Source organism: Podarcis tiliguerta (genome assembly GCF_965153285.1).
Source record: "Podarcis tiliguerta genome assembly, chromosome: 5".
NCBI classification, from domain to species: Eukaryota; Metazoa; Chordata; class Lepidosauria; order Squamata; family Lacertidae; genus Podarcis; species Podarcis tiliguerta.
In genome coordinates, this window is record NC_139538.1 from 20,473,746 (window position 1) to 20,496,825 (window position 23,080).

General features: G+C 40.3%; 1 protein-coding gene across 3 annotated transcripts in view; it reads right to left on the reverse strand.

The window, feature by feature from the left end:
• Positions 1-23,080, reverse strand: part of RSRC1 (arginine and serine rich coiled-coil 1) — a 161,138-nt gene that overhangs the window by 115,553 nt on the left and 22,505 nt on the right. For all 3 annotated transcript variants that reach the window (XM_083442932.1, XM_083442930.1, XM_083442931.1), the window contains exon 4: positions 9,879-10,055. In XM_083442932.1, coding sequence (XP_083299058.1) covers positions 9,879-10,055 — 177 coding nt within the window. The remainder of the gene's footprint in view (positions 1-9,878; positions 10,056-23,080) is intronic.

Consider the following 23,080-nt stretch of genomic DNA (forward strand, 5'->3'; position numbering starts at 1 on the left):
CATTTTGTAAGGGAAACTATATAAATTATTGTAAAATGATTTAGGAAGGAAATAATTAGGAAATGAAGTTCAAAAGAATTAATTATAATAATAAAATGCTTGATTAGATAGTAAATTTGAAAATCATTAGACAGGATTGATGGAAGTCTAAGGCTATAATAGCCAAAATGAGGATGATGTGATGTAATGTGAAGTTTTGTTTGGGAAATATATGCAAAAATTAATAAAAAATGATTTTTAAACAACAACAAGAAGAGGTTTTTTTTATTTAAAAAAACCACTGGCAGTCAATGACCCTTCTATCTGCCCTACCCCCTTGTGACAAAGAGTCGCAGGTAACAAGCACCAAAACCAAAAAACTATATGAAGAGTTTAAAAATGATCAAATATCATCATGGCTAAATCATAGAATCTAAGAGTTGGAAGGGACCCAACCCCTTGCAATGAAACATTTTCAAGATTGCCAGGAACAACATCTTTCATCCAGGAAATACCTGGATGAATAGGAATGTTTTAAAATTCCATCTAAAAGTTAATAATGAAAGGGACAGACACACCTCACCAAGGATCATATATTCACATTGAAGCCTCACCAATCTCTGCTAGAAGTTTCATCACCACCAAAACAAAATCACATAGTTCATTATAATATATATGTAATAGCACATTACAATACAGATATGGAAGCACAAATGTTTAGAATCAAAGTAGCAGTCAATTGTAGCACTTGACCCAATTATCTTTCTTCCATAAGGTTAACTACGTAATTTGAAATTTTCAAACAGATCAGAGAATTCTACAGGTTTCACCTGCTATACAAGACTTAAAATGTGAGTAAAACAGCTGAACAGCCAGTGGCTTCATGGTCAACTTTTAAGTTGACAAGAGAGAGAGAAATCAAAGTTGAGAACTCATTGGTGGCATCCGGCAGTTTTCCTATCTTCTTTACCACAGCAGAGAAAAAAAGTCATGAGTACAATTCATCTGGATAGAAAGCTCATTTCAAAAGACATTTCGCATTTCTAACTGTGATGATGTACCATGCCAAATTCAAGCTACGACAAAGCAATGTTAAAGATGCCTTCATGACATTATCTCATCTGTTTCTGGCTCACTATAGAAAGCAAAGGGCCCTTTCCAACAACTGATAAAGTTCAAAACCAAAAGAAGAGCACATGGAGCACACCTCCAGCCATCAATGATTTTGGATATATTGAGCTTCAGACAGTGAGGGGAAAAATACAGTAACATCATCCAATGAGAAGAAACATACCAGATCTTCACTTTCAAGATTACTCCACAAGCCACAGCTATCATCTTATAAATGGAAATAGTGAACTATATCTGCCCCGCCCCATGATGACCTGGATTGCAAGTTGCAATCCTACCTCTCAGTGCAAATTATTCAAAGTTTACAACCTAGAAAACTGGAAACAACTGTTTGGTGTAAGAACTGTTGGCCATTTTGCAAACTGAAGGGCTCATTTTGTTCAAGAAGGGAACTGAGATGAAGCAGAAGCTCCCTGCTAGAGGAAGAGGGGAAACCATTTTTGCTTATGCTTCCCTGCAGGTCCTCACCATCTTGTATCTCAGTCTCCTGAATGGAATAGATTTTCAGGGGATACAAGGAGAAAGTGGAATAAGCAAATAAATAGTCTCTCCCCACCCTTTCTCCAGTCCAGTGCATGTCAAAGTCCACTGACTGCAAGTCTAGATCCAACCATGAGAGACTAAAGGACAGTAGAACTATGGTTTTAAAGTTTTCAATGCTGTAGGAAATGTTGCTCCACAGATTTCTCAGGACATCTCAGATTATCTGCTCAGTTTGTCATGAGGTGAGCGACCAACATTTCTTAAAATTCTGATAAAAACTGCTTCTTGTTGTTTTTTGCACTAATGGTGGGGAAATTCCTCAATGCCTTATTGAAGGGATCACCAACCTTACTGGACAGCAGACACATTTTGAATTTTGAGAAAGTCCTGTGGGCCATAGTCACAAAATGGCTGCTATTATTGGGGGGGGGGCTTCTGTGATGCTAGATACCCCACTCCCCTTTTAGTTATTCTATATTTGGGTGTTTTAAAACAGAATACACATAAGGCTCCACATTATTTGTCCCAATCTTTGACCATTATCACAGTTTTTGCTTTTTAATACTTGTGCAGAATGGCAACTTTCCATGTACTATTCCTAAATAATATACTTGCTCTCTATTGTTTGATATAATAAATAAACAACTTAAGCAATGGCTTTAATCATGACCACTTATAGCAGACACTTAGCAGGTTTCATTTTATACAAGTAGTTAAAAACGTTTTGGATCAGACCACATGTTGCTCTTGTCTAGCATTCTATTCTATCAGTGGCTAACCAGATGCCTATGGGAAGCCCATGAGCAGAACATAGCCCTGCCCCATCACAGAAACTGATGATTAGAGGCATATGGTCTCCAATACTGGATGTAATACAAAGCCATCATGACTTGTAGCTATGGATATACTTATTCTCTGTAAATTAGTCTAATTCCTTTTTAAAGTCACCCAAATCTATGGCCATCAATTCCAGAGTTTAGCAATGAGCTTACATTCTGAAGAAGCACTTCCTTCCCTCTGTCTTGAATCTTCCAGTAGACATAGTCACAGAATGGCATTTAGTTCTAGTTTTATGGGACAGGCAGGAAACATTCCTCTGGTCACTTTCTCCACACCATTAATAATTTCATACACCTCTACTATGTCCCATTGCTTGTCATTTTTCTAAACCAAAAAGCCTGAAACGTTGTAGCCTTTCTTCTTAGGCAAGTTGCTTCAGCCCCTTGGAAAATTTTGGGTTCCTCTTTCTTTTTCCAGCTCTGCAATATCCTTTTTAATGTGCAGTCACCAGAACTGTACACTTACAATCACACCAGGCATATGTATAATAGCATTAAGATACTGGCAGTTTTATTTTCAGTCCTTTTCCTAGTGATCCCTTACCTGGAATTTGAATGAATCTGAATGAATGGGGGGGGGGGATTCATCAAGCTATTCACCATGACTCCAAGATCTCTTTCCTAGTCAGTAATCACTAGAATCCATTGGTGTATTTGTGAAGTTAGGAGTTTTGTCCCAATATGCATCCCTTTACAGAAGTGTTCACTAGACATTAAAATCTGTATCATGTAACAAATGGGTTGAATTACTTAATCTGAAATAAGTTGACGCTGTTAACACTCTGCAGTTATCAGCTAGTAGAAGACTATAAAAGAAACCTCAACCAAAATTTAAAATTTTACTTTAAAGTATTACATGCAAAAACCAAACAGGAAATAAAAAACCAAGAAAACAAGTCTATAATTAAGCAAACAATGCTGCCACTGCTGCTGCTTCAAGGTAACACTTCATCCAGTGAAAGTATAGTTCATCCAGTGAAACATTTAGCCTTCGCCACTTGTGAAAGACAACAAGATCTCTTTACAATGTCTCATCTTTTTCAATAAATTTTGCATAGAAACATGTTGCTCAAGCACAGAGTTGCCTGCTGTCACACTGGAAGTATGATAAATGTTTAATGAAAACAACACCACACAGCTTGGTGTCAGACAACAGCTATCACACAGACCCACTTTGATCTAAAGAGGCACTTAAAAGGAGTTCTGAACATGCTTTCTACCACAGAACTCTTATAACCTATATGCAAATCAGGCAAAATTAGCATAAATGACTTCCTGCTGCATAAAGTACTAAGAGGTAAGAAAAATATGACAAGCTCCAAGAGTGTCTGACGGCTGTCAAACTAAGAATAGTCCAGCTTTCCTTGTTTATTGTATCATGTATCCTGCCAAGTGCTAAAAGCCCATCAACAGGCATTTATTTATAAAATTGTGGCCAGCAAAAGTCACTAGATAAGGGCATTAGTTATACAGAAAATCCAGCTATAAAAATGAGCTAATTTCAACTGGAAAATGTTAGCCAAAACACTTTTTCTTTGGAAGTCCTTCATAGGGCATACACCAAAAAAGATACTCAAACATGGCCATTCCTGAATTGTAAGTGTGTCTGCCCCCTAAGTTACTATTCGCACTGGCTTCCCATTGGTGGGTCTCATGGTTCTTTTAAAATACAAAAGATCCCAAAAATCTTCCATCCCACCCCCCACCCCCTTAATGGTGCAAGCATTAAGCAGAAAATACAAGAAACAAGTGTAAGTGACATTCATCATGACTCCAACTTACAACTCTTATGTACAATAAAAAGTTTGGCAAGGAGGTTTAGATCTAGGAAAAGTAAGAGAGAGGGTCATCTCATTATTAAACGCTAGCACTGAACACAGTGGCTTCAAACATTTCTTCCTGTTGAGTCCACAATACAAGAATCCCAGAGACGAATCTTCCAGAAAATCCTGCAGTTCTTCAGGCCCATCGTGTAGAACATGCTAAAATATCAACATCCAGGTACCATCCTAACTGCTGTCAGAAAACCTAGTCTGATGAGACCTTGCCTTCTGGTGCTACTACTATGACATTCATTTTAAGTAATTCAAGTATTTATTACCATCAGCTATTGAACTATAATATTTCAGTTGAAGTAAACACCAAAACAGAACAGACTTTCTTAGAAAGAGTATTCCATGGCTTAAGGAACAGTATATATAGCTTGGTTAATCATTTACCCACTTTTCTGCCTCACACCTGCTAGTTATCCCAAAAGGTAACAACTTTCAGTAGCACAAAAAGAGCTTAAGGCTTGTGAGTATCCCTTTCTTATCCAAATAGGGATAGAAACTGGCACTAAATAACAGTAACATGTTGCTGTTAGCAAGCTAAATCTTCAAAATGACAAATAGCTGTATAACAAAAGTTTCCATATTCCCTATGCAGGCATTCTTTGATCATCGTCTGATTAAATGAAAACTATATTCCATGTTAAAAGGTATAGGAGGTATGAATTACAGCAAGAACCTCCTGTCAAATTTCATTCAGTAGCTTATTAATATTTGAAGTGTTTCTAAACAGTATGAAAACCTTATTTTCAAAGCCCTACATATACAAGATGATCTCTGAGGGAGAGAGACCAATGTTGTAAATTGCTCTATTTTACCAAGATAATATGAATATTGCATAGAACAGAAAATCATGGTACCCCAGACTGTATGAGTGATAATATACTCATGCTGTTATAGCATCTATCCCCTATCACTTCTAAACAGTCTATTCCTTTCAGCAACTTCCAACAAGATCAAATGCCACTGATGTAACTCCTAGGGTTTGGGTCAAGGAGTCATAGCTCTGTGGCAGAACAATGCGCTCACTTAGGCAGTACCAATACTAGGAGTAACCTAAATGCACCAAAGTACATTCAATGACTCAGTAGTTATCACCAGGTGCAAAATAATATGAAACTAAAAGACATATACCTAGCTCAGTTTCATAGCTGTCAACTTACAGATTTGAAAATAAGGGACCAGCAGCCTCGAAAATAAGAGATCAGCAGCCAAAATAAGGGATTTTAGACAACCAGCAGGTTCCCAGCATGAAGTGGGGGCTGCCCAGCTCCCCTCATTCCCCGCAAGCCTTCCTTTCGCCGTGCCCTCCGCCTCTCACTTCTTCCTCGCTCACTCATCTCTCCCCAACACACTTCCTAAGGAGGGAGAGAGGAAGGGGACGGTCTCTCCAGCTCCGCCGCTGAGCCGAGGACAGCTGCAGCCCTGCCGGGAGAGGCGAGACAAGAGGGCAGGGAGGACATCGGGATGCTGTTGCTAACCCCCTTCCCTCCCCGGCAGGGGGGAGACCGCTGCTCTTCCCGCCTCAGTTTTCTTTCGCCCGCCCCGCGGCGGTGGCGGCGGAGCATGGCCAGTTGGGTTTTTCTCTGAAAGTGAAAGCGCCCTGGGGAGGAGAAGGGCGAGTGGGGGGCGGAGATTGCAAAACCCCCTCGGGGCGGGCTTGGTTTGTTCCTGTCGCTGAGAGAAGAGAGGAGGAGGAGTAGAGGGGGATTCTCGCTGAGCTACCGCCGTTCCCTGACATGAAGGGACTCGGGGATCCTGGAAACTGGCGGGGTGATGTGTTTCTCCGCATCTGTTGCTGCTGGAGAAAGGAGGCGACAACGATGAAGAGGAGGAAGACAAGGGGGCAAGGGGGCTCAGGCCAGGGGGGGCGTTGTCCGGCGGTCCCGGGCTTGGGGGGGGAGATGGATGCCACGGAGCAGCGCGCGGCTGTGGGGTGTAGTTGTTGTTGTTGCTGCCGCCACCGGCAAGGAGAAGGGTCAGAGAGGCTGAGCCAGACTCAGGGAGGGAGGGAGAGGAGCTGCTTCCTTTGAAACCTGGGAAATTTACGGGACATCATCAATCCGGGACAGCAACGGGACACGGCGCTGGGATAAGGGAGTTTCCCACCAAATAAGGGACGGTTGACAGCTATGCTCAGTTTAGTCCTTGTCAGAAACCTGGTACATGAATTTTGTCTGAAGAAAATACCCCATTTTGTGAATGGTGAACAGGAAAGATCTATTAAAGTACTCTTTTTTTTCTTTTTTGCAAACTAAAAACATCTGGTTAGATTTGGGCCATGTAAAGAAACACTGTTTGCTTCAATAAATCATCATAGTTGTGTTCCAATTACACAGTCAGACATAACACTGCTGCTATGCCGCAAATTGTAGTGTGAAGCAACCAATTGCCTCAAGAAAAGAAAACAACACTTACAGCACACTTTTGTAGCAAATAAGAATTACTGCTTTTGCTAGGGATGGTTAAGTAATCCATCTGCTCCGTATCCGGAAAAGAACTGACCAGATCCACACCTTCTGGATCATTGTGTAGATCAAAATATATTGTGGCAATCGCCCCACACTTTGAACTGCTATTTAGAATTTGACAAGGTGGTTCATGGGCCGCCTTTAACATTTTTTTCTTTTAAAAACCCAAAAAACATGTCTTTCTAGCTGCTTGAATCAGCCTTCATTTTTTCCATATACAAAGCGTTTCAGAGGTTGGTGGGGTGACATCATCACATCCCATTACTCCTGGAGTTCAAGAGGCAATTTCAGGACCATTTTCAAAATGTGGGGGTAGTGTAAAGTAGATGTCCTTTTTGCTATTCCAAGTGGCTAGCCAAACACGTTTAAAAAAGAGAAGTTAAAAGAAGGATCACCTTATCAAATTGAAAGTGGATAAAATGGAGGGGTTTGGTGCAGGGTATTGTTTTGTTGTCATTTGTATTTTTGTTTTTGTTTTTTGCACATTTATGTAGAAATGAGATGAAACAGGCAAAAGAGGGGACCAAAGTAGAAAAGAACCTGAATGGAATAAGCATATTCCTACTCATGAGCCTACCTCCAATACCATCGTCTAAGAATAATCTTCTTACATTTAAGCTATTTTTAATGTTACAAAAAACTAAATGATACAAGTTTGGTTATTTTATTAAGTTTTTGTTGATGAAACAGGGCGATGAATGTGCCCCTGGTGCTGTGGAGTCTTTATTAGGTTTTCTAACAATGCTGCCAGTGTAGACATAGAGACAAAGTTGGCTTCCAGGACTGCTGAAGAGTCTGGTTCCAGCATCTCTAGAAAACTATATGGTGTATCCAGCCTGAGCCTGATGCCCACTTAACAAGCTTTTTATACTGTTGTAAACCTTTGTTTCACTGACAAAGCTTCTAACCTAACACAGCCACAACATTTCACTTCAAAGGCCACATCCTTGGAAAGCAACCATCTGTCTACAACTCACTTCATATTCAGTGTTTATCTTATGCTCCTCAACACCACCACCACCATTTCTGCCATCACTGAACAAACACTTGTCAAAGCATACAGCACAGATGTAACAAGCCTCAAAGAAAAGCACTCCAGATAACACTAAAAAAAGCCCGTTTGGACAAACACTGGGAACACGAACACCGTGGAATATCTAGGTACGCCAATACCGGCAAGTTCAGCAGCAATAAAATAGCATCTTTCTGTGACCGGCAAGCTTACATACCAGATCTCACCTTTTCTTAAAAGATAATAAAACAGATTCAACTTCTTCTGACCAATGTGAATTGTTCCATGGTCCAGATTTGCTTAGACATCATTCTACACTATAGAGATATAGATATAGATATTGATATACATATTTATATTATATATATTGATATAGGTAGATAGATATATGATATCCAGAGGATGGTTAAAGTCAGTATTCAGGTGTATTTTTAACTGGTGGAAAAAGATCGATGCTGTAGGTGCCTGGTGCAGTGCTGCATATCTGAAGCAAGATCACTCACTCCATAAAGGGAGAGCCACCCTCTGAAAGCCCTCTTCCAAGTTGTTGTGAGATGGACGCCTTGTGGATAATAGGGCCTCCTCTGACGATTTTAGTAAACAGGCAGGTCTGTACCAAAAGAAGTGTTCTATCAGATTGCCTAGTTTCAAGCTGTTTAGAGCTTGTAAATCCTAACAAGACGTTAAACTTGGCTCGGGAGCAAATAGGCAGCCAGTGCAATTCTTTTAGCACACAAGTTACCTGTGTGTGGCAGAGTGCGCCACTAAGCAACCTACTCCCCACATTTTGCACAAGCTGCAGTTTTCAAACTAACCTTACCAGCAACCCGAGAGAGCTCATTGCCATAGTCCAGCCTAGAAGTTACCAATGTGTGAGTCACTGTAGCTAAACAGTTACAGCCATACCTGCTGAACCTAGTAAAAGGTGCTCCAAACCACTAAAGCCATCTGGTTCCCCAGTGACTGCATACCCATTCCTTCAGAGAGTGGGCAACTCCACCGAAAACAGATAAACTTTCCAGTTCCCAAACTTGAGGACAACTCAGTCACAGACCTATTTTGCCAGGATTCAGTTTTAGTTTATTGGCCCTAATCCATCCCATCACTGCATCCAGACATATTATTTTAGTCCTCTGTTTCTTTAAACTCTGGATCTGTGAACGTGAATTTTATGTCAAGAAAAGAAGGAAGGACAGGATCCAAGATGCTGAACCTATGCTCATAATATATTTTTACCCCTAAATCATTTTGTACGCTGTCTGCAGCAAAATAAAATTAGTAATACTTGCTTAGCTTACAACATTGTTGAAAATATTACTGAGATCATGCATATGAAGCTCTTTGCACACTCTGAAGTGCTACAGAAATATTTTTACTATTATGACTCAGTATCGCCACATACACAGCAGAAACAATTGCTACAGATAGTGAAAGACACATGCTAACATGGTGATAGAAACAGGAAAAACAAGGTCCTAATGAATGGCCTTGCTTGCACATCACATAAACCATAGTTTAAAATACTAGAGTTTAAAATACTATGGTTTAATGTAAAAAAAAAGCAGCCTGCTACTGTACGGTGATCAAAAGTTCCCATAGTGCTCCTCTGCTGCAGACACAGGTTAGAGTATGGCTTGTGCTCTCCAAATCCAGGAGCAGGTTTGTGTCCTCCAAAAAACTCACAAATGGAAACCAATGTTTATTCTTATCTTACAGCTCATAGTTTTTTTGATGAAACAAACCATGAGCCTGAGTTAATATGACACAGCATGCCAGGTTTATCTTTCCACAACACAACAGCAGTAAGAGCAGTGGAGTGGAGCAAGACATTTTCAGCAATGTGCACCAACTTACTGCTCATTCACATTAAACCTTAATTTGTTTTAAACTATGACATGTGAACTGGGCCGATGCCTGTGACTACTATTTCCTGCAGATATGCTGATGTTAAATAACTGCTAACCTGATTAGTGGCCTGCATTTGGGGCCAGGAGAGAAGGACTACTGGGATCTATATAAGATCACAACATATTAAATATTTCTAAAAGAAATTACGTAAAACCAAGGGAAAAAATAACACTATGATATTCAAATTATCTCACTATTTCATTAATTAATTTCCTTTGTTACTTACCCACTTTGGGTATAATGCTGGTCCTTTTCTTTTCCTCTAGCCCGCTCCTTCTCTCTTGTCTTCTCTTTATCTCTGCCTTTACGTCTTTCTTTATCACGAGATCTGCTGCGTGTTCTTCTGTGACTGGTCCTTTCACTGCTTCGGCTATAAGACCGTTGTTGAGGTCTGGAGTGGGACCTATAAGGTTGAACAGTAAGCAAAGTGGGTTTGTTTGTTTCTTCCAGTTATGGACCCACACCTTTGGAACTCTCTTCCCAGGAAGATACATATGGCCCCATCACTGCTGGTTTTTAAAAAGCTACTGGGCTTAATTGCAATTACTGTATTTTCAGGAATGCTAGACTCTTGCAAAAAACTACCTTGTGAGGGTGTTGTAACCTGAAAGGGGTCTTAAAATTATTTAAATAAACAAACTATGGTTTGCACATATCACACTTTTTCAGTTCAGAGCAAAACAGCAAAATATGGCTTGTTGCTGTATCAGGAATGCAAGTATTTTATTGCAACCTATGAGGGGGTAGAAGGAGGAAGCATGTGATTTCAAGGCTGTTCATAATGAATGCTAAACCATTTTTTGCATTACTTTTTAATGGAGCTCTTAAGTTATTCTCCATGAGCACAGGCAGTATAACACAGAAAACTAGGTGCTAGGAAGAAATGAAAAGAGATGGTGACAATCGCACTTTAATCTTTTATTTTGTACAAACTTTTTTTAAAAAACCTCGATTTCACAGTGCAGATATAAAACCCTGTATGCTTCCTATTAGAAATCCTGATTTTAAGCATTTACAAATGTAATGCAATACACTCATTTAATCTACTAAAACCTGAAGATTGATTAAAATTTCTTAAACAGAATGGTGGTCCTAATGAAGCAGCAACCACCGACAGTTGCCTTACATCCTTTCAAACAGATGATGAGGAATGTTCTGCAATGAATTCAATGAACTGCCACTCCACACAGCTATAGCTTTAGTGAAAAATGCTGATGTTGCAGATTCTAAATCAGTTTAGAATCAGTCTTCTATAATCCACTCAATGTGGCATTTTCTTTATTGGAAGATGTTGCATGGTTCACTTTATGCCACTAGGAGGTTATCCCACCAATATACCAGGTTCAGAGTTCCCCAAAATTTTCTGGAAACATTTCAAGTGCTGCTTCTTACCGATAAAGCTTCCACATACAAAACTTAGAAAGATAACTTTTTCCCTTAGGGTACAAGCTTACGCGGCATTCAAACACACTAAATCATGGTATAGTGTTGTAAGAATGAATGTGCAAGAGTAAGTCTTAGACCTAAAGACTTTTCCCTTTCTTGCTTTTACATACACAAGACAATGAGATCTAAAGTCTACATTTGCAGTGTATCACAAACTGCACTTTCACATTTTGTCCAAATCCTGGTTTGTTAACAAACCGGTTGTTGTTTTTTTACAAACCACAGTTCTAGGAAACTACATTTTGTTTACAAATTGCAAATGAAAGATAAGAACTGCATATGAAGGAGGAACCGTACCACTAACCCGTGGTTTAATATTACATCTGAATGCAACTGTAGTCTCATAGCTACAACAAGCCCTCCAAGTGTCCCTATTTTCCAGGGACATCCCTGATTTAGAGAAGCTGTCCCGGTTTCTGATTTGATCCCAGAATGTCCCGCTTTTCCTTAGGTTGTCCTTATTTTCACTGGATAAATGTTGGAGGGAATGGTAGGATGTCCCTATTTTCAATGGAGACATGTTGGAGGGTATGGAGTTATGCAAGCACTGAGCCGTCCGTACCGTCCACTAGTGGGTGTTTCAGGATTCTAGGTGGGCGGTAGGGGGTTCTACGGCACAAGCTGACCCCTCCTTCCATCAAGCACTGGTGGGAGGTGAGGAAATTTTATCATCAAGAAAGATGCATTAGCGGGTGGTAGGTATAAAAAGGTTGACTACCCCTGCTGCATAGGGAAGGATTTTTTAATGTTTAATGTTTTATTGTGTTTTTATATATGTTGGAAGCTGCCCAGAGTGCTGGGGCAAACCAGTAAGATGTGTAGGGTATAAATAGTAAAAGAATCATTCTGGAATAGGATGTCCCTATTTTCATCGGTGAAATGTTGGAGGGTATGTGACAAGTGTCCACTTTATACAGCAAGGATAGGGCAACAGGCCTGGCAGCCTAGTGTGACCATCCAGGCCTCAAGGATTCTGCCTAGGCCACAAATACCCTGACCAGACTACCCTTTTCACTGGCCCTACTCCAAACTCTCCCTTGAGGGCTTTTGCTGGCTTGGAAGGTATTCTTAAACTGTGATGATGCCTGGACGGATAGTTGTGCGAGAGGGTATGTATAGAATTTCCTGGCTTTAGTGTGGCTAGAATACAACCTTGCTGTACAAAGGGAAGAGTTGTGTCCTTTGTTACACTCATTTTTGTTTGTATCCACATCTACTTTTGCCTCCAGCTGTACCCACCACTGCCATAAGCACATTCCAGGAGGCTGCTCATGTTGCAAAATGTTCCTACATTAGGGACGCGGGTGGCGCTGTGGGTAAAAGCCTCAGCGCCTAGGGCTTGCCGATCGAAAGGTCGGCGGTTCAAATCCCCGCAGCGGGGTGCGCTCCCATCTTTCGGTCCCAGCGCCTGCCAACCTAGCAAGTTCGAAAGCACTCTCGGGTGCAAGTAGATAAATAGGGACCGCTTACTAGCGGGAAGGTAAACAGCGTTTCCGTGTGCGGCTCTGGCTCGCCAGAGCAGCGATGTCACACTGGCCACGTGACCCGGAAGTGTCTTCGGACAGCGCTGGCCCCCGGCCTCTTTGAGTGAGATGGGCGCGCAACCCTAGAGTCTGTCAAGACTGGCCCGTACGGGCAGGGGTACCTTTACCTTTACCTTACCATTATACATTATGTTAGCCAATGCCAGCACAGTTCAGGTTATGAGATACTGGTCTCTAAAACCATGCTATATAATCCCATGAGGCATGGATTCACTAGTCCAGTTTGAGGCACTTGGGACTCATGCTGCAGAAGCATTTGGTGCTGTAAAATTCTGATTCACAATGGTTAGAGTGTTGGACTATGACCTGAGGTTCAAATCTCCCCTCAGCCATGAAGCTCACTGGGTGACCTTGGCCAATCAGCATACTTTAGCCTACCCTACTTCACAGGGTTGTTGTGAAGATGAAATGGGGAGGAGTAGGGCTGGGCGATATCAGTTTTTCAACATGGCGGTGTTTCACCAGCCTAACATCGTGGTTTGGCAATATACCGCGATATTGAAAAAACAAGCTGCATTGGCCTCTGCCCACAAAGCACCTGGTGAAACTTCCCCAGCTCTCACTCACGGGCTGCGACAACACAGCTTGTTTGCACAGCTCAGCTGGGGATCGGGAAGGTTCCCCCTTCCCAGCTGAGACAGCCCAGGGCTCCTGCTGCTTGTGCCAAATCTGTAACAGGGCAGGCGACATCATTGGTTGCCCTACATCTACTGAATCCCATTCCTACTGAGACCACCAAAGTATAGACCTCTCCTTTTTACTAGGAGGAAAAATAACATAGGGCTAAGGGCTAAGGAGAGATGAGAATTTACCTTGAAATGAAAGTGGGGTATGCTTATTCCTATGTTGATTTCAATGAGTCTAATCCACATATAATTTATTAAAGATAGCATCCTGAATTTTTAACAAGATTCTATTATGTATATTTTCATAGTTACAATCGAATGACAAAGTAGTTTTATCACAGAAAGGAAGACAAAAAAGGAAGTGATGGTGTAGAAGAAATTAACATGGAAAATGGGCTACCAGACCTGCCCCCTCCAAAAAAAGGGGGAAAAGCTTTCAGAGCACCATAGCACACACCCATCATGCCAAAGGTTAAGTCATTTAGTCAAGTTCAAAGATCTTCAAAGACTTCTTAGATCCAGATAAGCCCATATGCTACACAAATCCTATGAAAAAGCCATTTCTTTCCAATCTTTTTATGTCTAACTTACAGAACACACACAGATGCTTGGCATCACTCAGCATCCCGGAATTTCACACCAGATAATAAGAGTTCACCAAAATATTTCCTGTCTAACTCCTAAGCAATGTCTTTATTCCTTCAGCACTTTGCCCACTTGCTAAAAAAAAAAACCCCTGAAAACCCTGAAAATATCTATAAAAGACTATTCAGTTACTGCACAATAAGTGCTAATTTGCTAATTTCTTCACAGGTAATCAATTAAAATGTAAAATATTGGATAAAATGACTTGCACTAAATTTAACAGCTGCTCCATAAGCATAATTAGTTTCACAAGAGCCATATGTAATCCAAACAGAGACAGAGTTGAAACAAATAAAGCAGATTTTAAAACTAGTTTGAGGAAATCTGCATTTAATTAGCAGGTGGGCACTACAACTGCATACTGTTTTTATACATTTGTATTTATGAAGTGACAGAAGATCTAAGGGCTTTTTAAAATGGCGTTTATTGTTTGAATGAGAACTGTTTTGCTGCATACTAAAGTGATTTAAGCCCTCATAGCTCTGCTTTGAAAAAAACCATAAATGGTGAAAGAAAACATGTGGAAAACTGTAAAACTAGAAAGAATTTGCGACAAAAAACAGATACACATACCATATCCAAAAGGAAACTACACTTAATTAAATATACACTACATCTGGAATATCAGCCTAATAAAATGTGAAACTACTAATTTTCATTGTTCTCTAGGAAATGAGGTCAGTGTCATTTAGCATTACCCCAATTATATTGCTCCAACACACTAAAATGCCATCTAATCTTCTTTTTTTTAATAGTTAAAAAATCAACAAGCACACACTTTTCAAAAGTAGAAAAATAGTTTGGGTCTTCTTTTCACCCCACTCTATCAGGCAGCTTAAGCAAATGATATCAAACATGAGGACCAGTCTTAAGATGGCATGTGCTAAATTTTAATGAATTATGAACACTGGAAAACAGCACCCACCCATGAATTGGGTTTTCAATAATGTCAAGTTTTTATGGACACACCTATCAATAACAGCTGTTGGTTTAATGACAGTCCTTGTAATTTAAGTCTCCCTAAAAAAGTCAACCAACACTTTTGGCAATATATTTACCACAACATTTCAAAATATAAATAATATTATTCCATTCAAGACACAAGCTATGAGATAAATACAACAGAGTTGCACAACTTATTTTCAACTTGATAGGTTGGAAGCAGATTGGCCCATTCCGCAACGGAAGAACTCTTCCACTCACAGAAGGCACCAAGATTCAGCAAAGTCTCCCCACTTTCTCCTGCAGTCCCTTACATTGCCTCTCATGTTGCTCCAGCAGTCCCCCAACCTTCTGGGGCACTTTTCCTGAGGCTCAACGGGCTGCAGAAGGATTAAGAGTTGATAAAGATTGTCTCCCTGACCCCCTGCATCCAGCACAAGCTGAATGTTGCTGAGCAGAACTGGATCCAACTGAAATATTTTCCTGCAGTCATCTTACAGCGTTGTTCCACGTAAAATCTGGTCTTCTTGAATGAATTCAAGACTAAGTGCTTCTTCACCTCCCAGTCCATGCCTAGCAAACCTGTTGGGCATGGACAGAGATGCAAAGCTCACACACACAAAAAAAGTGTGTTGCTCAACATGGATTATCACTGAAGACTATTGTTAAAGGCATCATATCAATTCAACTACACTGTTGGGAAACAAAACTTCTGCTTTATTTGAGATAAACTTAAGTCTGCATAAGCCAATTTGGAAGCAATCTACTCACACACTTTAATGCTCATAAGTGTTTCATTTCCACCTCTAAAGATGTAAAGAGTCGTACAGTACTGGAAAATTATCCAAAATGTTCTAGCACTCGTGTATATTGGCCTTCCCTCTGCCCTGTGTTTACACATATCCCACATGAACAAGCAAATAGAGCATGTATGCTTTCCGCCTCCATGCCTAACTCCTCCTTCGGTCCTGGAAAATCCTATCATCTTCCTCCCTTAGTCATCTGAAGTGCCTTTTTTATCTAGAGAACCCTTTACTTTACTTTACACAAGTCAAAACAAACAGCTTTTCTGGATGTTCATAAGTTCTGCAGATGTAGGGCTAAGGTTGCCAAGAAAAACACTTAGCGTGATCAGGTATGGACACACACAACTTTGCTTCGATCTAATAGCTAGACGTATATTCATTTATTACAGATTTGAAATGCTGAATGTTGTTATACAGGCAACTCCCCACTTACATTATGTTCCGGCCCCCCATGCACGTCAGTGAAAATCACGTAAGTAGGGAGTGCCATCTAAACACCCTTTAAATGCCCTCTCTGCCATTCTCTCTCCAGTCTAGATCAAAAATACTGTACCCAAAATATCCACAACTGGAACTCAAGCTCTGGGGTCAGCAGGAGGCCGGAGGACATGCGGAAAAGCGGCAGCCGCTGCTATGCTACCACATATCAGCTGTTGGATGAGGCTATGAACCCTAAATAAAACCCTGCTGTGCATCCAGTCTCTTCTCCGCCCTCACTGAAGTCCTCTTTGGGCTCCTCGAAGCGTGTCGAGCCACAAGGACTCTCCAGCTCTCTCCCTCCATTCCCTGGTATGAATTAAATTACTTAATTATTTCACAATGCTGCACATATACGGTCGCACACAAGTCAATCACACATAAGTGTGGGGGTGCCTGTATTTCTATTAGTGCCTTCTACTACTACTAAAGGGTTTCTTTTCTGGCAGCATCGTTCTACAAGATAAAAAAAGCCATCTCTTGATTCTAAGTTATTTGTTTTAAGATTATTTTACATACAATAAGCAGTGTGGAGTTAGTTAAGAAGCTATTAAGTAATTTGTCAGATATTCTCAACACGTCACATATTAAAATTTTGCAGTATTTGTTGTTAGACACAATAAATAAATGTGTAGACTACTACTCTAAAACGTAAGATCGTTAAAGTTCTGATTTCTAGCACCACTGCATACATAGATGGTTTACCACATTTTCAAAACTCAACATACTTAAAATCAAAAACATGAGGAACATTTCAATTTTCACCTTGATGAATACTGAACTTTTCCTCTGTTGCACTTGGATGCCCTTGAATCTGAACACAGAGGTCTCACTTTTCACCCACAATAAGTCATCACTACTAGCCTGCAGCATCTCTCACCACCGCATTCCCCTTGTTTGACTACGGAAAGTTCCAAGCAAGGAGGGGAAGAAGAGTTCCCATATCTCATGTAGCTCATCAGTTGAGCTTTCATGTCATAATTTCTGGGCCCTATCCCTGGTATCTGGAGGAAAAAAGCACTATTTAAAACTGGAGAGCCATTGCCAGTCATTGCAGACAATACTGAGCTAGACAGACTAATGGTCTGACTCTGCATAAGGTAACTTCCTGTTGCTAAGTTTCCAGATCCTAGAGGGGTGAGGAGTACTTCCTCCCTGCCATTGGCATCCTTGTGATCTAGTAGTACTCCCTTTCTTCCCCGACATCCACTGGAATTGCCAATCAAAATGATGGGTATTTCACTAGTACCTAACAAAGAACTGCTGGCATTTATCGTTCTCTGAATATTAGAGTATCTATTCTATCAACTGATTTAAGATATACAGAGGCAGTGGAAACCACCTACAAAAGACAAAAAGGTGGGGGAGGGGACTTTGGGGATGAGGTGGAAAGGGAGATAAAGGGGGCTTGGTCAGGTGTAAAAAGAGGGAAATTGATAAGTGTGTGGGGTTGGTTAGTGATGCAAGCAGGGGCAGCAACCTCTAGCATGGCTATTAAAATCTCAGGTTCAGGGATAGCAGTCAAAACCTGAGTCCTCTATAATAACATAAAAAGATTCCTTACATCGAGTCAGAGTTTGTCCTCCTAACAAGTATTATCTACTTTGAAAGGCAGTACCTCTCCAGGGTGTCAGGAGGTATACAAATTAAAAGTGAAATGAAATCAAATATGTTCTTCCCTTCTGGCTTTTAATCTTTTCTACAGCACAAAGATTTTTTTTAGTAAGTGGGTAATAAGTAAATAACAATAAGAATAGTTTGTTAGATCCAACTGATTTCAGAACTAAATTATCCTCAGGCACGATGCTACTGAGAGCCAAAGTAGATGAAAAATTAAATGTTTTTTGCATTTAACGCATCTTGCATTTCCTTTAAAAATAACATCAACATGGGCACCTGATCTAGACCAGGAATGTAGTGCACAGAGAAGGTGGTTTAAACCTCTATATTGATCAACATGTGTTGCTCCACTTACTTTTGCTTCTGGTCCTACCCATCCCTGGAAATGTACCTTGAAGGGAATGTAGCCCTTGAGCTGAAAAGAGTTTTCCACCCCAGATACATAGACTCATATCCTGCTCCAGGCCCCAAACTCCTATAGAGTTCAAGGAGGTTAAGGTCTCACACACAACCAACGCTGGGATTGGTCAAGTGTGCAAAGTCAAAGACAAACCAGGGGCAGATCCAAGTTACCCGTCTCAGCTGAAAGCATGATTCAGGTACAGTATTAGATGATAACAATCCAGGTGACAGCAACAGAAATAATCCAATCTAGGCAGAGTAGGTTAAGGAGCTAGAGACTTGTGTTGTTCCAGCAACTAGCAAGCTCCAAGTAAGGAACGATATAGGTCAGCCTCTTTGGCCACACCCAGCTGTTGGTACTTAAGGGTATTCTACAAGTCCTTCATCTTGAGGAGTACCTTTATTCATAAGTACTCATCTACTCCTGAGTTGCACAGCAACTTTGGATTCTTGTGGTTGGACTTGGTCATGGGCCTACAGCCTGGGTAGCTGTACTCTTGAAAGTCTCTCCCTCAGACACCACTAGGCGCTTATTCATGGACATTCTGACTGGAACACACCATGAGGGCCCCTGAGGATGATCCCCAGAGGTAGGTCTCAAGAGGCTCTCCCTGGAATATGGATATCTTCAGGGACGGCAATGCAGGACTCTGTCTGCTCCCAGAAGTTTTTGGGCAACGGGAGGTCCAGTTCATCTTCTGAGGTCAGGGCCAGTCACAACAACCCATTTGTTGGTTTTGTGTGTGGCTTAGCCTTGATTAACTCAAAGAACACCTCCTCCTGTATGAATCCCCCAGCACTTGAGATCTTCTGATGAGATATTGAGCCAAAATCCAGGCTAAATTAACTTCTGCACCTTTTCGTTAGTAGCTTCAACACTCTGGAACATTCTTCCTTGAGGGAGCTGGGCAGCCTCCACCTTGATTGCTTTTCATATATTCCATACATTCTTTTGGAAATTCTGAAGGAAATCTACTTACTGACTACTGCTATCCCCCACTGTGCTGCTATCCCTCCTATTTTGCTACTCTTCTATTGTTTAATTGTTGGTTTCAATTTGAATGGTTTATATTATCTTATTGATTTTTAAAATATGCTAACCACCATGGAATTCCTGGATGAATAGCAATATATAAATATTTTGAACACATGAACACTGAAGAGAGGTGTCTGTAGAGCAAATAATAAATGAATCTCTGGGGGGAGGGGGAGGTTTTTTATAGTGTTTAATCTACTAGCTGACCTAGGTCATACTGTTTAAGTGCATGTTACAAAGTTCTCTCCCAATTTAAATGTTATTTTAAAATGTACAAAAATCTATTTATCACATTTACCTTAAATGGGAACATATAATCTTATGTTTTAATATTAAATTAAGTATATTTATCAGAACGGAAAGGATAATATTGACCTCTTTTATTAAGTCTACAATGTGCTTCTCTGCTGTTTGCTTAAAGGTATATGAATGGCTTATGTACCTTGACAACATCCCACAGATGGTCATGATTATGTTTAACAGGACAATGCACTCATTGAAAACTTTTTACAGACGCTTACCTAATGGGATGTCACATTAAATCTGATAAACTACAATAAAATAACTATATACCAATTAGGTCATAGTGAAGAAATCACTTTAACCTGACATTCCAGCATTCACAAATTCTTAAAACAAACTGGTGCACTTACATTGATGTACAACTGAGTTTCTAGAACAAGTGCCGATATTAAGCAACTTTCATGTATCAGAAGATGTCTGACTGTGTGTGTCGAATGAGAGAGCGAGAGAGAGAGAGAAAGCTGTCAACATCTTGGATATGGATAGCTCTAACTACAGAACTCTGGTAAATGTCAGAATTCGATTTGACTGCTTTTTGCTTCCACTCTTAATGCTTAATGACTAATTCCTTAGAGATATCATTGAAAGCCCTAAAATGTTGTCCTTGGGTAGAAACTTTCACTCAGCAATCAATTGGGAGCAAATTAGATGACTGTGTTGAAATGTACTGCACTGTTTAAGCTAACAAATGAACGAAGAATGGTAGGATATGGGAACATATGCCACCTCACTGAAGTTGTTAAAGGGTCTGTTGGAAGACTATTTGGTTTCCAGTGAAGCTAATATGGCATGAGAAGGGACAGTGATGAAAGAATACCAAGTCATATGGAAATCCAAATATAGTGACAGACACAATTATTTTACTAATTGCTAATGAATACAGTAAAGTGATTTCAAAAAGCAAAACTTTGCTTGGACTACTTCAGGTTTTGACCTCTGTATGAGCAAATGCATTTCAAACTGAAGCCCACCAAAATTGATTAACGGCGCCAGCCAAGGCCAGCATGTAGTTGAAGCTTTTTCCATCTATCACATGGCCCCAAGGATGGTTAAATGAACCTTAAAATGGCTACAAACAGCTCAATGACTACACAGAGTCCTGCCAATTAGAAATAATTAGGCAGTCATTTTGGTGGTAAGTCTTTTTAAGTGCATACATAATGATGCAATGATGCTTATTAGCGATCTCATATGAGCTATGCTCAAACAGCCTGAAATAATTATGCAACTATCACAAAGCCTTGCAAATCTCTGTACTTCACCTTAATGCATTTAAAAAACCACTTCATTACCTCCAGTAATTAATCCTCCATTAATTGCAGGAAAAGCCCAGTTTACCATGCTTCGTTTCTAATTATCTTATAAATAGTTATGGTTCTAATTAATGTGTTCATTAAGCTGAATATCTTTCTCAAAGCCATGCTCAGAGCAAAGGTTCCACTTTTGAGAGAAAAGGCCTAACTAGCCATAAGGTGAAGCTATTTTGGATGTATTTGCTTTTATTTTACTATATTCAACCTCCTAATTGGCATTTAAAATCTAATTTGGAAGAAATTCAAGAAGCCTATATAGAGAAAGACTTTTTTCATTCATCTGTAATCAAAAAGCTTAACAGTTTTAATAGACTAACTTTTAGCATACATTTGATATAGATAGGTAGCAGATTTTCAGTGTGAGTCACCAAGTGAAATGCCTATCTATATTCAAAAAGGAAAAAATAACATTTAGTGTATAAAAATCAGGTATTTCTTACCATTGCAAGCTTTAAGCACTTTTATACAATTAGGTAAAATTACTTTTATTATTTGTCTAATCCCTTTATAGACTGAGACCAAAATAATTTTGAAATACACAAGCATATATAAATAGTGACTAATACCGGATATATAGGTACAATATAAAGGTACAATTAAAGGCTCGATTCAGATACAATGTGAAAATGTGTTTTAAAAAGCTTAACCATGGTTTGACCTGACACCCAAATCAGTTGTGTAGCAAAGTTATTTTAGACCCTGGACTTTGAAGGTCTCATACCCACCACTCATACACACTTTTAAGAGTTGTGAAGTACAGTTACGAAGTTTCAGTAATGAAGTACAGAATTAACATTTCTTTTCTCCCTTATTCCAGACATGGAATGTACAGGCAACCCAAGAGGAGCTCACAGTCATTTTGCTCCTCCCTCATGAGTCCTTTTTGCCCCCATGACGCTCCAAGTCAGAACAGAGTTAGGGAACCTTTGGCCTACCAGATATTGTTCTCCTATCTTCCCTGACCATTGGGCCATGCTGGCTGGGGCTGATGGGGGCTGAAATTCAACTACATATGGAGAGCTACAGGCTCACCACCCTTGATTCAGCATGTCATCCAAACCATGGCTCATGGTTAAGCTGTAGACAAAAAACAAGCCTTGGATAAAGATCATGGTTAGCAGTAAGAAAGCTTAATCATGAGACCTTAGCTTAGCTCATCAGCAGTAAAAAGGATCAGGGAAAAACAAAGCAGCTGCGAGCTCTTTTCCAGGAGCCCACATGTTCACATGGTCTCAGTAAGCCACAATTTGGCTTACCGTTTGATGCAAACCAAGCCACTGTTTCTGCTCACTGCCTGGGTCAGTCACCAATCTCAACCTAACCTTGCTCACAAGGCTGCTGTGAGGATTTAAATAAATAAAAAAAAGCTCGGGGGAATCACACACAACACCTTGTGCTCCTGCCGAAAAGGCAGGATACAAATGTTAACCCAGGAGACTCTACATTAGAGGGAAATTAGAAACACACACAAAGCAACAAAATTATGTGCCCACCTACTTCCACGCTTTGAGTGTAACATTCCACTCGTTCCTAATATTTTACTACAAAATAAATATTATTTTCTGATCCAGAGTTTGTTCTTTGCTGTAACATGAAAATCCACAATAATTGTCACAATTATAACACTGGAAGCTGTTCCTTAACTAGTAAACAGGCACAACGGGCTCTAACAGGTGGTTCCTAAAATACCCACTTCACTCCATCTCAATTTTCATCTCAAGTATCCCATGTGTTCAAGGGCAAGAAAGCCAAAAGACAGAAGCAGAGATCTTCACCAACCTATTAGCAAGCAACTGTGCTTTGGAGGGACTGAAGTCACCATTCCAAAATTAGGGGGCAGAAAGAAAATGCATCTACTCTACTAAAAATTTTATAGAATTGACCGTCTGCAAAGCTAGTCAGGTGTAGAAAATATGTCCTTCTATGGAAAGCTGTCCCTCTTCCTCTAGGACACAGATGCCACTTCCAGGGCAGATGCCATTAGTCAGCAAGAGGATGTTAGTAACCAGTCATCTCTTGCAGCTGAGGCACAAGTAGCATTATAGCAGATTATGTAGGTCCTAGTATAGCAATAATAGAAAAGCCACCAACAAAAAAATCCACCAATAGCTGCCCAAGTTGCAACAGTGAACCTTGGTAGCAGAAAGGGGAGTTAGATTTGGAGCAGGGACCACTACAGTCATCTACACCTCTGTGAGGTGGCTCCATGGCACAGTTTCAAGGCTCTATAGGTTTCCCATTCAGATGCTGTTGGTATAAGAGGCAGAA